Raw genomic sequence first — 18,721 nt, forward strand, 5'->3', positions numbered from 1 at the left:
TCTATTAAAGTTTATATTGAATTGTGGATGCTGATAAGATTTTGGCGGACTTGAGTTGTTAATTAGATGCTCTAACCTAGCTTTACTTGCTACCATTTTATTTACTTTAATATTTTTGTTTTATATTAAATTGTTTAACAAAAATAAAATGTGTATATAAAACTGAAGTTATGTTCAATATTTGTCATTTTCATAAAAGTAGAAATAAAATTGATGATAAAAAAATTGAGTAAAAATATTTAACATCGATTTCATTTTGAACATATCCATTAGATTTGTCAATGGTGTAATCCATTTTATATCTTTTATGTACTTTGTTATAAATTAAGTTATTATATAAAAATGATTCCGATGAAAATTGAAAATGTAAAACTGGGACCACTTTAAGTTATTATATAAGAACGTCCTGTGCCACATGGCATGAACCTTATGTGCACTATGGGAGAGAAAAACCTTGGACCGACCAACACAGATAGGAATAGGGTTAGCATGATGTGATTCTTTGTGGTGATTGTTAGACTTAAACCCTAAATTATATTCCTGCCGTTTAAGTTTAAGTTAATAGTTGATTTTTGATTTTTGAAGTTTTTTTCTTTTATTTCGACCTTAAATATTTTTATTTTTGTTATATATTACTTGATAAAATTTATAACAATGACAAAACGTTTAAAATACAATACATTTATATATTTTGCATCAAGTATTATCTATAAAAAACAAAAATATTTAAGATCAAAATTGAAAAAAAAATAACTTCAAAAATTAAAAATAGACTTTTAATTTAGAACGAAGATAGTAATATTTAAGGGGAGTATTGGTGGCATGAGTATGGCAAAAGAGGAGGTGACACATATATGGTATTTAGGTGGTGTGACATACATTGCTTTCTGAACATAGGATGTCAACATGATAAGTTCAAATGGTATTAGAATGTCTAGCCATGTCTTTTTTTTTTTCTTTCTTTCAGGTTATCAATTCTTTTTTTTTTTTTGTCACAGTGCACCACTCCTTTATATATGGCAAGATGACATAGAATATGACAAAAATGATGTTGAGTCTTTGTTATGCCTACCACCCAGCCTAACTACGATTTTTCTTTTCAAAAATGAATTTGAAAAGGAGTGAGTGATTCCTTCCAATCGATTCAACCAAGCCACATCAGCTCCACATCAGTTTTTTTCTCTCCTACTTCTTCCATATTTTCCAACCCACAAAATATGGAAATAGCATTTTTTCCGACCTACTCAATTAAAAACATAATAAACAATATAAGGTATAAGTCTTAAAGCACATGGTAAGAGAGAGAGAGAGAGAGAGAGAGAGAGAGAGGGGGGAGAGGTAGAAAGCGGGTTAAGGAACCCACTCAATGAAGCAAATGAGTGATACCACTCTCGTATGAGTAATCCCCCACCCCCACACCCAATTTCGATCTTCTCGAGTCACTCCCTTTAACAATGTGTTTTATACAACATGTCGTTTTCGGTTTTTCGATAAAATTCTATTTTATTCAATTGCATTTTTGTTCTTAACCGTGTGCCTTTGGTGCTATTTTTAACCACAGGTTTCAAAAAACTTGGTTAGGTATTTGGGACCTTTTGTAGTTTTTAGACTTTAAAGGCTATTAGTTGTAATAATTAAAAAATGGTTTAGGTTATTTTTGGTCACTTAATTTATGTTTTTGTGTTCATTTGGTCACTTAACTGATTTTAAGTTTTAAAATGTCACCAAACTTTTGGTTTTGTGCTCATTTAGTCACCTAACTTTTGGTTTGGTCAGTTAACTTTTGGCTTTGTGCTCATTTAACCACCTAAATTTTAAAATAAAGTTATAAAAATGAGCACAATTTTAATAATCAGGTGACTAGATGAGCACAATTTTAAAATTAGGAGACTAAATGAGCATAAAACCAAAAATTAAGTGACCAAACCAAAAGTTAGATGACTAAATGAGCACAAAGCCAAAAATTTAGTGACCTTTTAAAACTTAAAATGAATTAAGTGACCAAATTAACAAAAAATCAAAAGTTAAGTGACTAAAAATGAACTAAATCATTAAAAAAAATCAATAAGAGAGTAACTTAAAACATTACCAAACCAATAAATTAAGTACTTAATAGTTATTATCTTAAAACGCTAAATTCAAATAACTTATTTTAAAAGTTAAAACATCACCCAAAATATATTTTAAAACACCGTCAAACTATTAAATTATGTAATTAACAATTAACATTTTAAAACACCAAATTCACTATGTGGTGTGGTATGGATTTTTGCGGTTATTCCATTAGCACAAATCTCACCACACATAAAATTTTTAGTTTTTGCATATATATATATATATATATATATATATATATATATATATATATATATATATATATATATATATATATATATATATATATATATATATATATATAAAAACAAACAATATATATAAACAAACAATACCGTCGGTTTTCGTTTCTTGCTTCAGTTTATGCAGTTTTTTTTTCATCGGTTCAATTTTTATCACCTCTAATATGGATATGTATGTCTTTTCCAATAAGATATTACAATCTTTGAAAGTTAACCCCCTCCCCCCCTTCTCTTCCTCTTAACTTAAAAGGGTGGCACGCAAGGCTTTAAGTAATAGGGTTGTTTTAGAAGCTAGATCTAGAGTTGGTCATTCATGTGATATCTAAAGGTTGTAGAGAATATGAAATGCATCATCATATAGGTTTATAAAAACATAATTGAAATATCAATAGAAAAACTCAAATTGTATATAAAATCATGATTACAGAGCAAGGAGATCGGAGATAAGGTTAATGTAAAACAAACTTATTTTATGGAGTTTTTGTTGATAAGTATGGAAGTGAGAAAATGCAAGGAGTGGAAAAATTCAAGTAGGGAAAACAAAAGGTGAAGAAAGGAGTGGCTAAATCAAAGGCAAGGGCATATTACGAGGTGTACAAGGATATTTGATATTTATAAGGGCAAACATAACTTACAATCTTCAAAATTCTAGAAAGAAAGAATATGGACATGAGAAACATAAGATGTATTAAGGATGCTATCAAAAACATTTAAGTGAAATATAAAGACATTGAGAAGAAATGGGGTAATTTATTTCATTCTTTATTAAATTAGGCAACTTAGTTGATGAGGAATAGAAATATGGAGATCACTAAATGGCATCGGTAGGTCTAGATAAATGTTAAGCATGAATATTAGGAAAACAACTACCATGTTAGTTGAGGAAGTAACTGACCCAACTCTAGCCAAGATGTCCAAAACTAAAAAATGCTAGTGTAGGTTTTTTGTAGTGCTCTTAATATCTTACTTGATGAGTACTGACAAATAACAAAGGTCAACCAAGTAAAAGAATTTGTTAGTATATGTGTTTTATGTAGTTATGTATTAAATTATAATTTTCTTGAAGGGGAATGCCTAACACCGGTAACGCAGATGTTGAGAAGGGTAACCAAGAAATATGCATGGAGTCGTGAAGGGGAAAGTTTGTGAGTTAAATTAAGATGAGGGTAGCAAAGACACCCAAAAACTCTAAGGTGAGAGTATGTAGGGTGTTTACTAAAAAGCTTGAAGTATGGTGTGTCATTGTTTATAGCAGATGATGGTAGGATATTGAGAAGATGACATGACATATGTAAGGCTTCTACCTAAAACGTGGGTGGAACAAGAGAATGAAAAAGTAATGTGTGAATAGTGTTGTTCATAGTTCGGAACATATGTTCATATTTACCATTTTGTTAAGATGTGTACGGGCAAGAAAAACAAATGGAGATTCAGTTAGTGTCACACAATTCATGAAAGGCATGTTTGCTAAATTCCTTCATTTTTATGCTTATGTTTGAACTCAGTTTAATCGTGAAATTAAGGCATTTCAGTGTGACAATGGGGGGATTTTAACAACGATTCCTTTCATGACATGTGTGACACTAATGAAATTTCCATTCGTTTTTCTTGCCCATATACATCTCAACAGAATGGTAAATTCGAACGTATGTTGCGAACTATCAACAACACTACCGGGCAATACTTTTTCATTCTCATCTTCCACCCACGTTTTGGGTAGAAGCCTTACATATGTCATGTCATCTTCTCAATATCCTACCCTCCTCTGCTATAAACAATGACACACCATACTTCAAGATTTTTGGTAAACTCCCCACATGCTCTCACCTTAGAGTTTTCGGGTGCCTTTGGTACCCTCATCTTAATTTAACTCACAAAATTTCCCCTCGCACAACTCCATGCATATTTCTTGGTTACCCTTTTCAACATCGAGGTTACCGGTGTTACAACCTTTCCTCCAATAAAATTATAATTTCTCGACACGTTAATTTTGATGAAAGCATCTTACCTTATGGTTTCTTCACTCCTAATAACCTCCATCGTAAGATTTACTTGAAGAATTTTCTGATCACTCTCCCGTGGCTCAAAAAAATTTCACCTCCCCTCCCTCCAATGATGTCCCTGCCTTGGTTGTTACCCCAGCTGATTCCATGCCAGTTGCCACACCAGCCACTTCATCCTCTTCTACCACCACTCCCACAGTCTCGTTTACTCCTTCGATAGCCCATCCCCCTCATAGTTCCATAGCCCCCACTCCTTCCCACTCGATGACCACGCGGGCCAAAGGCAAGATTTCTAAGCCTTTTACCTTCATTAATCTTCTAACCTAATCTGATTCATCCCTTCCCCGATCTTATTTACATGCTTTAGATGATCCTAACTGGCTTTTTGCGATGCAAGAAGAGTATGATACTTTAATGAAGAATAATATGTGGACTCTTGTTTCATGACTACAAGGGGGTTAATATTGTTAGATCGATTTGGTTAATTAAGAAGAAGCAAAATGCAGATGGTTCCCTTAACAGGTATAAGGCTCGCTTGGGGACTAATGGTAAAAGCCAATGGTTAAGTATTAATTGTGATGAAAAATTAAAATGATTGTAAAACCCGCATCTATTTGTACCGTTCTCAGTCTTTCTCAGCACTGGCCTATTCATCAACTTGATGTGAAGAACACCTTTCTTCATGGTCAGCTGTAGGAGACTATGTACATGTACCAGCCCCCGGGATTCTATGACTCGTCTCATCATGATTATGTATGCCTTTTTCAAAAGTCCCTATACGACTTGAAACAAGCCCCTAGATCATGGTACCATCGTTTGCTGAGTTTGCTACTCGGATCGGTTTCTCACAGAGTCATTATGACTCTTCTCTTTTTAATTATCGGTTTAGACATACTTTTGCATATCTACTGCTTTATGTTGATGATATTGTGCTTACAACTTCGTCCCAGGCTCTACTTCAGCAACTTATTACCTCTCTCCGTACTGAATTCGCCATGACTGATATGGGGCATATTAATTATTTTCTTGGTATCTCCATTCAGCGCACCAGAACCGACATGGTTCTTAATCAAAATAAATATGTTTTGGATATTCATGACAGGGCTCAAATGATGTCTTGCAACCCGTTCGCACTCCATCCAACACACAAGCTATAAGTTAGGCTCCTCGGGTTCTCTCGTTGCTGACCCAACTCTTTACCAGAGTCTTGTTGGAGCTCTTCAGTACCTCACTTTCACTTGCCTAGACATTTCTTTTGTGGTTTTGCAAATCTGTTTATATATACACGGCCCTCGCGAGCCTCACTTACATGCATTGAAGCATATTATTCACTATCTTTGAGGCACCATGGACCATAGCATCCAACTTTATACCTCCTCTTCACGGGATCTTATTGCATACTCTAATGCAGAATGGGGGAATGTCCTGTATCGTGTAGATTCACATTTGGCTATTGTGTTTTTCTGGGCAATAATATCATATCTTGGTCGTCTAAACGCCAAGCTACCATTTCTCGCTCTAGTGTTGAAGCAGAATACAGAGGTGTTGCTAATGCAGTTGTAGAGACATCATGGTTACGAAATCTTCTCAGAAAGCTTCACTGCCCACCAATTAAAGCCACGATCGTTTATTGTGACAATGTTAGTGTCGTCTATATGTCCACCAATCTGATTCAACATCAACGCACATAGCACACTGAGATTGACATCCACTTTGTTAGAGACAAAGTTGCCATTAGAGATATCTGTGTTTTACATGCTCCGACAAGTCGACAACGTCTCCGTATGCCGACATCTTTACTAAAGGCTTCCCATCTACACTATTCCTTGACTTTCGATCTAGTCTAAACGTCTGACTTGCGCCTCCCATTACGATTGTGGGGGATGTTAGTATATATGTTTTATGTAGTTATGTATTCAACCCATTATTTGGCCCAAGGCCTTTTGTGTTGTATTGTATGCCGTGTGTATATTTTGGCAATTATAATGAGAATGACTCAAGGGAAATCTATCACATAATAGAATTCAATCAAGAAGCCTTCTAGCTAAGTGAAAACATTCTTAAAGAAATGCAAGGTGACGATGACTATCTCAAGGATCAATCCAAATCCCATGAACTCTTTCAAAAAGCTTGAGGTCAATTCTAGAAATGAACCTACCTTAGGGTACACCTCAAAGAGGAGGATATGAGACAAACTTCCTAAGATAATTAAATTTCATAGTGTATGACAACATTGATATACTAAATGGGAGGAAATGCTCAGCTTGATTTCTAATTCCAAGCAAATTTCCTAGAAGTTAAAATTCCATAAGCACTTTAACATACTAAAAAAACATATAGGAAATAGACGATTGAGACGATCCACATGTAACATCATCCCAAAATGACATTTAGGTACACCTTAATTGTATCCAAATACATCATGGATGGTATACATGTTGGTAAATATCAATTTTGTAGAAGATTTATAGTCTTGTGTTAGCCCCATTTTGTTTAAATGGATTTGATGATGACAACTTATCGTAAGTGACTCGTATTGTGTTAGTCCCATTTTGTTCCGCTAGAAATATTACAAAGTATTGATTAACTTCCTATTAATATATATAATATATAAAAATATTTGACCTATATATTTTCACTCAATTATGCCTTTGACTACAACTAATTTTATAATACTGAATAATGTAAAATTACATCATTATATGTAAAATAATAATAATAATAAAGAGAGTGATTATATTCCACTAACTATTAGGGAAATAGTTTTAAATATTACTTCTTAAAAAGAGAAAAAGGAAAGGAAAAAGAAGGTGTGGCCAGAATGGATCATGATGATGTTGATGATGGGTATTATTATTCTAAAATCATTGCTCTTGTGATCAGCAACCCTCTAAAGTTCTGTGTGTGTTTGTGTGTGTGTGAGAGAGAGATGTTTACTGGAATCTTTGTGATTTGTTTGAGGAAGTTAAAGAACGTATAATATATATACGTGGGTTGAATTGAAAGAATAAAATCTTGAAAGAAGGCATGGTTTTGAACTTTGATACAACAACAAAGGGACAATTCAAGAAAGAAACAAACAAGCATTCTCAAAACTGAAGCACGCATATTTATATCATATGTTACTTTTAACATCAAATAACAACAATAGCAACAGCAACAGACCCTTTTAACATCAAACAATCTATTAAAAACGTATAGTGGGCCAACTATCGATCATTCCATGAAAATGGTTGATCTTTTCAACTGACTAGCTAAATTCTGTTCATTTTACCTATTATAAGTAAAAGAAAACATCTAAAATGGACTCATGTATATAAAAAAAAGATTGATTTAATAAAAATAAAAGGTATAAAAAAAATGGTTATTATTTGAATAATAGAGTAAAACTGATATTGTCTCCAAGACAAGTGCTGAAGAAAGCAATGAAGCAGGTGGTGGTGGAGGTTTGCTTCCAAAAACAGAGCCAGGGCCTGAGAACGGAGCCATGGGCCATGGGGTGGGGTTCAGACTTCAGACCACCAGGCTTTGTCCCTTTAAAACCTTAAAAGGATAGAAAATCCAGCTAAAAGACAACTAAACTTTTCTTACACACATATTTATCTTTTACTTTTCACTCACTTTTAAGCATCAAAACTATTTTCACTCACGTTATATTATCTTCTTCTTTTTTTAATATTAACAGAAAAAAAAGACTATTAGAGTTGATCAAAATGATTAAGTTTTGTCATTTATGTGTTTTTAAAATTTTCTTTGTAGGAATGATCCTTTTAGATTGATAAAATTATATATGTTTATTATATTGACGTTTGTAGACAATGTTATTTTATAAAATGATTAAAAAAATAGGTTGTTTGGTAATATAACAACGTTCAATCTAACACAACTATCACTATGATAATGTATTGTCACTAATTCTTTTTTTTTCATATATCGTTTTTCACTCATTTTTATTCTTATAAAATACGATTATCAATAACACATTCTGATAATATTCTGACAGAATGAGAAAAAAACTATAAAATCCTTATAAACTACTTAATTAGTGAGAATAAAAGATAATGACAATAATTATGTGAGGTTGAACATATTCACATTATCAAACAACATATTTTCTTAGTCATTTTTACAGAATAACATTGTCCACACGTCCGTACAATAGATGTTCATCCACATTTGAACCTAGTCATATATATATATATATATATATATATATATATATATATATATATATATATATAGGTTCTATGGAAAAAAAACCCTAAAAATCATAAAAGTACATACAAAAATACTTAGAGATCGCAAATCTTTTTTTTTTACTTTATATTCTTAAAAATCGCAAATTTTTATATAATTTCGTTGAATTTTTTTTTGAAAAAAACCCAAAATGAATAAATAATAAAAAAAATAAAAAATCGTTTTTTTAATTTTTTTCAGCGAATTTATAAAAAAGTTGCGATTTTTAAGAATATAAAGTAAAAAAAAAAGATTTGTGATCTCTAAGTATTTTTTTATGCATTTTTATGATTTTTAGGGTTTCTTTAGGGTTTTTTTTTTTTTTTCATATAACCCTTAGGTTTAGGTTCTTTGGAAAACAAAAACCATAAAAATCATAAAATGGATAAAAAAAATACCTAGAGATCACAAATCTTTTTTTTTTTTTTTTTAACTTTATATTCATAAAAATCGTAACTTTTTATCCAATTTGTTATATATATATATATATATATATATATATATATATATATATATATATATATATATATATATATATATATATATATATATATATATATTCATTTTCATTAGATTTTAGTAAAAACAAAGTTTTTTTTTCTCGAAATTTCAGATTTGTTTGTTAGATTTCAAATTTGTTCTTAAAATTAAGAAACACTTTTTTTTCAATCGTTAATCTGGAATGACTCGAAAAAAAAATTGTCATTTTTTTTAATGTGATATAAATTTAATCTGCATTAAGCAATTGGGTTGGGTTTCAATTAATTTATTAATTGGGTTGAATAGGGTAAATTACATGAATGGTCCCTATGGTTAGGGGTAATTTGCACGCTTAGTCAATAACTTATTTTTTTAACTCGGAAGGTTTCTACTATTTGTTTTTGTTACGCGCTTAGTCCTTACTGTTTATTTTTTGTTACACATTTGGTCTCTGTCTTACCTAAAAAGACTATTATTTAAATAGAAAAAAATGGTGGGGTGGATAAGGTAAGGTGAATGGGATGGGTCTGAGGTTGTGTTTATTTAAATAAATTAAAAAAATCAAGGGCAAAATAGTCTTTTTAGGTAAGACAGGGACCAAGCATGTAACAAAAACAAATAGTAGGGACCTTCCGAGTTAAAAAAATAAGTTAGGGGCCAAACGCACAAATTACCCTAAACCATAGGGACCATTCGTGTAATTTACTCGGTTGAATATTTCAACCCACACTAAACTTTTTATTTAAATGGGTAGATATTTCCAACCCAACCCAACTTTTCAGATAAATGGGTTGTCATCGGGTTGACCCGTTTATGTAATTCCCAACACAACCTATTAAATAAATGGGTTAAACATGGGTTAACCTATTTAAAATAAAAAAGTAAATAAAATAACTAAAGATTACACCACTTAAATTAGTTCCAAACTTAAATAAACTTTCAAAGTATAATAAAAACACAATCCTAATTCACAAAATACAAAAATTGCTCAAATAACATTAACAATATGTAATTTCGAAGTGATTTTGAAAGGTGAGTAGTGTTGTCGGCCCAAAGAAAATAGATAAGAATTAGGATTGTGTTTTTTAAAAAATAAATAACAATACAATATTGTAATTTATAAACTAATACTCAGATTAATATCTAGTAATATTTAAATAATTATTAAATTATATATATATATATATATATATATATATATATATATAATATTTAATAATTATTTAAATATTAAAGTTAAATAGGTTGGTAGGTTGAAAACATATTGATAATTTTTATCCAACCCAACCTGTTAATTTTGGGTTGGGTTAGGATTAGGTTTGTGGATAGGGTCGATTTTTGTCAGCTCTAGTTAAGTTCTTTAACATTAACTTAAAATAAGGTTAGTTTTGTTAATATCTCTTTAATTTTTAGGAAGGTTGTAAAAATCGTTCGACAGTCGAGTAGTGTTAAGGGATTAATCAATTTTGGCGGAGATTAATTGGGGACCATATATTATTAATAAAATATTAAAATTAATCAAATATTAATATATCTTAAGAAAAACAAATACTTCAAAATTAAAAAAATAAGAAAATTTGTAATTTGAAAATTTGAAAATACGAAAATATAAACATTTTGGTATAATATTTGAAAATTTGAAAATTTCAGACTAAAAAAAATTGATTTTTAGAATTTTTTAAAATATTTTTTTGACTTTTTTCGACTTTGTTGACTTTTGTTGACCGATTAATCCCACCAAGAATGATTAATCCTGCCAAACCCGATTAATCTTAAATTTCCGATTAATACACTAATCTTCGACGGTTGAAAAACGTCAAACGATTAATCCGTAATTAATCGCCGATTAATTCCGATGTCTGCAACCATGATTTTTAGTAATTTAACCATGATTTTTAGTAATTTAACCAATATAAATTTGAAATAATTATTACTTAGTAAAATTAATTACATAAAAGATCTATTTTTCTTGTTATTTACTAAAATATCATATTTTTTCTATTATTATGTCGGACTCGCTAAAAAATGTTTGCTAATTCCGAATTTCCTTTTTATGGCACATAACTCCATGAAAGACATGAATTTTCAAGGTCATGGGTTTTTATTCATGAATATGTTATAGTGTAAGGATTGATGTTTCAAGTCATGAATTTACTTTCAAAGTAGAATTTTACCAAAAGAAAAAAAAAAACTATAACAGCAACATTTTACAATATTCAAACTCACACCCTCTCGTATACATGTCATATGCATCAACCACACATCTATCTACAATTAAATCTCATGACCTTTAGGGCGTAAAGGGAAATAAAAGCAGAGAAAATTAATTAATTACTTTTCCCTTGTTTGGTTATGAAAAAAAAACAAGGAATTGGGAAATAGACAAATTTCTTTTTCATCAAAATAATTCTCACTTTTAAAAGAGAAAATGAGAGAAAAAAAAGTTAGGCGTGGGTCAAGAATAATAAAAAAAAAAGAGTGGAGAATTCATAGCCCCCCCCCCCCCCCCCCATTCGATCCACATCACGTTCAATTTCCGAGATTTTTCAAACAATCGGTACCGGATATCATGGAATCAGCCCACGATCACAAGAAATTCTCGTTTACCCTACATATGCCTTACTCCTCTGTGTTGTTCGAAACTTGGAATTCACGGCTTCAGTTTTCTTTGTAGCAACATTGGTCGATTTTGGCATCATCGATCATCTTCCAGTTGAAGGTATGACTTCATGTTTCTTTCTGATTCTCTTTGCTGGTCGATTATGTGCTAATTTGCTATGAATTTTGTTTTTGATTTCCAATTCAAGAATATGTTAATCTTGCTATGAATTGCTTATTTTTGCATGTTTGAATCTTCCAATGTTGAAATCGATCTTGGTGGTTGAATCATGTAGATAAGTGTTCAATGATGATCAATTGCTATTTGTTCATTGTTTATGCTTGAGTTGAAAGTACAAAATCATTTTTTTTTAATTTCAGGCTTTTTTCTCCAATTTGAACAATCATAAAAGCTTTATACAAGCTCGGAATGATGCAATTTTTTTTCAAACTTTACTATTCTGTATTGTCTACGTTTTAGAATCGGAAAACAACTTAATTGGTTAAGTTTTGATTGACTTATACAGCCACAAACAGGAGCTGTTATGATTGCTGCATAATATTTAAGCACTTTTTATAAATTTTGTCCAACTTTGAACCATCATAAAAGCTTTATAAAAGCTCAGAATGATGCGATTTTTTTTTCAAACTGTACTTCTCTGTCTTGTCTATGTTTTAGAATCGAAAAACGGCTTGATTGGTTAACTTTTGGTTGTCTTATACAACCACAAACAGGAGCTATTAAGATTGTTGTATGATATTTCAAGCATCTATTATGTAAATTATTTTTGTAGACATGACAGGGCGAAACAAACACACATGGACTACTGAAGAGGCTGCAAAGTTAATTGAGGCATTGTTGGAGTTACATGTATCGGAAAAGTATGGTGGTGCCGACAACGGATTCAAACCCGGGTATTTGAAGACAGTGCAACAATTACTAGATGTAAGTCTTTCTAACTCGGGTTTGAAAGCAGAGCCTCGTATTAAATCGAAGATGAAGACATGGAAAAACCATTTCAACATCGTGCATGTCATGGTATATGGAATAAACATGAGTGGATTCGACTGGGATACGGATAAATGTTGTGTTACTGTCAATGCTGAAGTGTGGGATGAATACATAAAGGTACTACAATGATGATGTTTGTAGTATTTTTAGCACCATTAAAATATATTGTGAATGAATAGTAACCAATTAATTTTGTGCCATTCTTGTAGAGTCATAAAGATGCTGCATGTTTTCGCGATAAACCATTTCCTCAATTTGATAACTTATGTAAAATATTTGGGAAGGATAGAGCTACTGGTCATGGAGCTACTGATCTTGGAGAAGATGTGACTGAAGAGACACAAAGAAACTCACATGTTGATGTGGAAGGGTTGGAAGAGATTGTTGAAGAGACGCAACAAATTGCTCGTGTCAATAGTAAACGCAAAAGGCCTCCAACGGATGACACAGAAAGCTCTTATAAGGAAGCAACGAAAGAAATGAAAGAGACTTTCAAGGAGTTGGTGAAAAACTTAATCAAACAATATTCAATATAGGAAGACAAGAAAATAAGGAGACATGTGATATGATAGATAAAGTTATCGTTGATATACAACACATGCCAAATATCAATGTCAAACAGCGAATTGAGGCGATTGACATGTTTAGCAAAGATCAATTTCGTGCTTGAGCGTTTTTTAAGATGACAGAAGAAGAAAAGATTTGTTACATGAAAATGATTGGGGATGGCTCAATATCATGATTATGTTATTTTGATTAATGTTTTTTTTTAGTTTTTTTCGAATATTAAAGTCTACTCTTTGCACATTCTGTATTTGACATAGTTATGTTTTTTAGTTGTTAGGAATATTGAATTATAGTTTTTTGCATATATCCTACATTGGACATAGTTTTTGAATAGTACAATTTGCATATTTTTTTTAAATCTATTTGTAAGATATTCTTTTATATTAGAAATATATTTTCCAACAGAATATGTATAAAAAATAATATTAATTGATTAGAAAATAAATTATTTAGTAACAATTAATATTATAATAAAAAAATTAAAAACATAAAAAATGCATATTTTGATTAATTAAGATATACATCATAATGCATTTTTATAAAAAATGTTGTTTGAAAATGAATAAACTAGATAAAAAAAAACTCATTTCCATTTCATTGATTAATACAACCAAACAAGAGAAATGGTTCTCAAAAACATTTCTCTAGAGGATGATTCATGATAAGTTTTTCATTTCAACAAAGGCTTTTTAGGTTTACCGAAGACGTTGATGATTCAATATAAGTTTTTAATGAGCGATATGTGGCACATAAGGGATGAAACAAGCATGAACAATTATAATGGGCGAAACATACAAACTGTAATAATCATTATAGTCGTCATAAGTTCATAATCCATGGACCATACAAGAGGCCATGGACATGCAAGGGACGTGAGGCATGAAACATGCATATAAAACATATAAAACATACAAAAGTCCATAAGTGATGAACATCTAAGTAACTGAACCACACAAAGTCTGAAAGTCATCCTGTTTACGAACCTCATTAGTCATTTCATCATCAAAGCATCAAAGCATCATAATAGCCATAAAATCATCATCAAATCACCATTCAATAGTGTAGATTGAACAAAAACTATGTTAAACCGAAAAATACCAAAATGCTAGGTCTTTTGTGAAGATGATATTTGGTCTTTTGTGAAAAACTAAAAAAGTTTAAGCCAACGTTAAAGTTAATCAAGAACCTGCTAACTTTGTCAAACGGAAAAGACATACTTAAAAGTTTTCATTAAAAAAAGTTGAATGTTTAGATTTAAACCAGAAAAATAGAAAAATATTAGATCATTTATGAAAAATATTTACTATTTAGGTTTAAATCAAAAATTTTGAAAAAATGCTTTTAGCTTGTCTAGTTCATTCATGTTGTCATAGTTAAAACTCTTTATCCCTTTATGTATTCGAAATAACATGCGTTATATTATTAGTTTATTCTAAAATTAACATTTTTGGCAAAAGATTTTCTGTTTGTTGGATTTATATAACAACAATATATTTTGAATAAATCTCGTAACTAGATAGGTCTAAAATATTAAATACCAAAACAAACATAAAACAACCACTTTAATAATCCAAAAATACACAAAAACCTAAAAAGTATATTCTTTTTCTAGGCTCCATATTGACAAACGTTCCGTTGAATAGAAAACTATTTGAATAAGACCAATGCAAAGAATTTTGATTTTCTTTACATTTTTTTATATGGAAGCGCATATTGATTCGGGAAAACTAGAGATAGGTTTGGTCAGCCATGAGTAATTTTTCAGTTAGTTTTTTTTTTTTTAAGAAAACTTTTATTTTTTTCTGTATCTAGATATAAAATTTTATGTCATTTGAACTTGAGATTACTCTTTTAAATCTTTTAGACGGTCAAGTATGTTAAATTGACTCTTAGGATGGCCAGAACGGTGAGCGTGTTGAACAAAGTTTTGGGACGTATCGTCAGTATCTCCATGAAGATCATTTTCATCATGAAGACACATCTTAGTTGTGTGTTATTCACTTGGCTATATAACATGCTTATTTTCTCTCTCTTTAGACTCTCTTTCTTTATACGTTTCAAGCATTGGTTACTTGTAAATAATTCATTAAAATTTGTACCAAATTAGTTATATATATATTTTTAATTAGTTTGGTATGTTTTTAATATCTTTATTAATTAATTTGTATGATTCTTTGTATTTGTTTTAAAGCTAAAAATTAAATGACTTGGAAGTGATAGAAATATAGACTTTCATGTGTTAGGGAGGACGAAGTCGAGGTTGGGCTCGTCGGTGGTTTCGGGTGGTATCGTCGGGTCATGGCCCCTTCAATGGTGGGTTCCAGCGGTTTAGGAAGGTAGGAGCTCTTATGTGGGTTGGTGAACCCACTTCATGTAACATCCATAAAATTCATAAAAAATTGAATTTTTCAAACAATTCCACAAACCATAATTGTTTACAAAATAGTTTCGAAAACATGTTTATTATCAGAGTTTTCCCAAGATCATAGAACAAAACACGAGGAGGTGCACGATCATACATTTGCCTTCCCACGATCATCTGAGATACCTAAAACATAACCCAAAACTATAAGCTCAAAGCTTAGTGAGTTCTCCCAAAATACCAACACAACACAAACCAGCATAATCACAATAAACAACATGCATACAGAGCCTTCAGGCTGACTAGAACGCCCTACCGACCTGCAGTCTACCTGGTATGCTCATAGAACCTACAACATGACTGGTACGCCACACCGAGCCTTCAGCATATCTGGAACGTTCTTCGGGCCTTCGTCTTGACTGGTACGCCCCACTGACCTTTAGTCTATTCGGGACGCCTTGGGTCTGTTGGCTTTCAGCACAAAGCAGGACCGCCTCAACCCAACCATACACACACCACGTCGACACAAAATATATAACAGATAATCATACAATTAACCAGTCAATAACAAGCAGACAGATCTTACAAATCACTAAGCATAGCCTCATCCTATCTACCAGGATACAAATCTAACAGATCACTACAATACTCAATCATACGATAATCAGAATAACAATCCAAAGGGTCGGCCTTGGTGCTTTCGACCCGTAAGTACAGTGAGGAAAAATCACCTCACAACTGGATAGAACTGATGAGGCCCGTCTCTGAATCTCAACTCTCAACACAAAAGCTAAATCCACCAAGTGACCAATTCCATCAAAATCCTAAAATACTCAAATGCCCTCAAAATCAAACTTGGTCAAACTCAAAGACAACAAGTCAAGATCAAGTGGTCAAACCCAATAAACCAACTGAGTCAACCCAGTCGAGTCAACCCAACCGAGTCAAGTCAACAAGGGATGACTCATGCGAGTATGTGGGACATATCTAGAAGTACGCTTAGCATACGTAAAGCCTCGTATTGACCAGGTTACGGGGTGGTTGAACAAGTACGCAGGGCATAGTCCCACCTACGCGAGGCGTACCCTCACAAATCCTACAACTTCATTAAGTGCTTAATGGCTTAAGCACTCAAGCCCAAACTTCAAATCTATGGTCCAAATGCACCCTAGAGTCATATAGTCTCAAGCTTTATGACTTTACATGTCCAAAAAGTCCTTAATACAAGGTCTTAATTGTAACATCCCAAAATCCATAGCCAAAAATTTCAACTTTAATCAAGTAAGTATAAAACCAGTAGTATGAAACATCCATAATGTTAACTCATTTCATAATAAAAAACCAATATTTCAAATAAATAAAACATGTCATAGAAAAGTATTATTAGAGTACAAGTCCCAAAGATCTCATAATGCAAAAATCATAACGTGATGTGCTGCGATCCTGCCGGCTTCGTTCCTTTTGAAAAAGAAGTACCTGAAACCAAAACTGTAAATCGTAAGCACGAAGCTTAGTGAGTTCTCCCATCATACCACATAAACACATACTGCCAGACATATTTAGGTGCCCGACCTACCCTGATGAGCATATATGGGTGCTCAACCTACCTATGTTAGGCATATCGGAGTGCCCAACCTACCCCTGTCAGACATACTAGGTGTCCAACCTACCACTGTCAGGCATATATGGGTGCCCGACCTACCCTCCGGATTATCTCAACCGGTTATAGGGACTATTTCACCCCTACCACTACCACATAATAACATATCATAAACATACTTCTAGGCATATCTGAGTACTTTTTACCCTTTCGGTCTCTTTCAACCGGTAACTGGGGACTATTTCACCCCTCCTACCACTATCACATAAGATCATAAAATACTAGCACATAAAGCATAACAGGTAGTGGCATACCAGACAATTATTACAAAGACAATCATCCCAACTATAATCAACTACTAGTGGGCCGTCATTGGTGCCTTCGACCCACTTCTACTGGAAGGTAACTCACCTCGAATGTTGAAGCTCATTGCCCGAACTCCCTAGCTGCTGCCCTGACGACTTCCTAAACTAACAATTTCCAACACAATATCTAATTAGCAACTAGGTTCTAAACCATGAACCATAATCCAAATCTTGGGGTAAATTGACCATTTTACCCCTAGCCCAACAAGACTAACTAAGGCCCAAGCCCAAAACCATTAAGGTCCAAAACCATAATATCCATAAAAGCCCAATGTATGGCCGAATTTCCAATTGGTCCCCATTCCTTCGCACGGGCCTCAACCTAGAGCCCAATAATGCTTTTCTAGTCCAAAAGGTCCAAGTCAAAGTCGAAGTCAACGCTCCGAGTTGACTCAACTTGTCGACTTTGCTCTTCAACTCGCTGAGTTCTCATGAATCTCAATATCGTGACTTTTCGCATCAACTCGTCGAGTACTCCCTCAACTCATCGAGTTTTTCATTTTCAGAGTCGGGACATTTCAAGAACAACTCGCCGAGTTCTTCGGTCTGTTAAGCCCATCTTAATGGATTAAGCTCCTATCATTCATATCTAAGCTCCATACTTTATATTCATACTGAAAATGTACTTTTAAGGGTAAAGTTTCCAACTTTACCCGTTAATACCCTTTCTTAATGGATTTAGCTCAAATCCTAACTCGTTAAGACCTAGATCTTGGTCCACAAGCCATCAGTACTCCATACTAAGGCATATACACAGAGATCTAGACCCTGTGTACTTCATATATACGTAAAGCTTCTAACTTTCCTTCCATGAATGGCCTTTTTGGAGCTTAAAAGGCCAAAATGACATCCTAAAGCTTGCATGGGGATTCAATAGCCATAACGTTTGCACCTTTATGCAATGAAAGCCCTCCATGGTTCTAGATCTGAAATTATACTCACTTGGGACGTCCATTTCCCAAGGATCATGCTTCTTGGACGAAACATTCAATAAAGTGATAATAGGGAGATCTAAGAATTCACTAAGCAAGTTTGATACTTGCTTACCAAAAAATGCTGCAAATGGGGTGGAGTTTCTGGTTCTGTAATCTCCTTCTTGAGTCCTCAAGCTTCTCCTTCATCCTCAGGCTTCACAAGAACA

The 18,721-nt window shown here is 32.5% G+C and overlaps 1 protein-coding gene across 1 annotated transcript; it reads left to right on the forward strand.

Moving 5' to 3' along the window:
* Positions 1 to 5,772: 5,772 nt before the first annotated feature.
* On the forward strand, positions 5,773 to 13,367 carry LOC111890585 (uncharacterized). The gene is made up of 4 exons (XM_023886690.2): positions 5,773 to 6,000; positions 7,743 to 7,806; positions 12,469 to 12,803; positions 12,896 to 13,367. Exons 1-4 carry the CDS (start codon positions 5,773 to 5,775, stop codon positions 13,220 to 13,222), a joined length of 954 nt encoding a protein of 317 aa, XP_023742458.1. The 3' UTR covers positions 13,223 to 13,367.
* Positions 13,368 to 18,721: the final 5,354 nt, after the last annotated feature.

This window comes from Lactuca sativa, chromosome 6 (assembly GCF_002870075.4).
Source record: "Lactuca sativa cultivar Salinas chromosome 6, Lsat_Salinas_v11, whole genome shotgun sequence".
In the NCBI taxonomy this organism is placed as follows: domain Eukaryota; kingdom Viridiplantae; phylum Streptophyta; class Magnoliopsida; order Asterales; family Asteraceae; genus Lactuca; species Lactuca sativa.

Coding starts and splice junctions, on each gene's coding strand:
- LOC111890585 (XM_023886690.2), top strand. CDS start 5,773: ATGGGGGAATGTCCTGTATCGTGTAGATTCACATTTGGCTATTGTGTT. Junction 7,807..12,468: donor TGAAGCAGGTGGTGGTGGAG/GTTTGCTTCCAA, acceptor TTATTTTTGTAG/ACATGACAGGGCGAAACAAA. Junction 12,804..12,895: donor TGTGGGATGAATACATAAAG/GTACTACAATGA, acceptor CCATTCTTGTAG/AGTCATAAAGATGCTGCATG.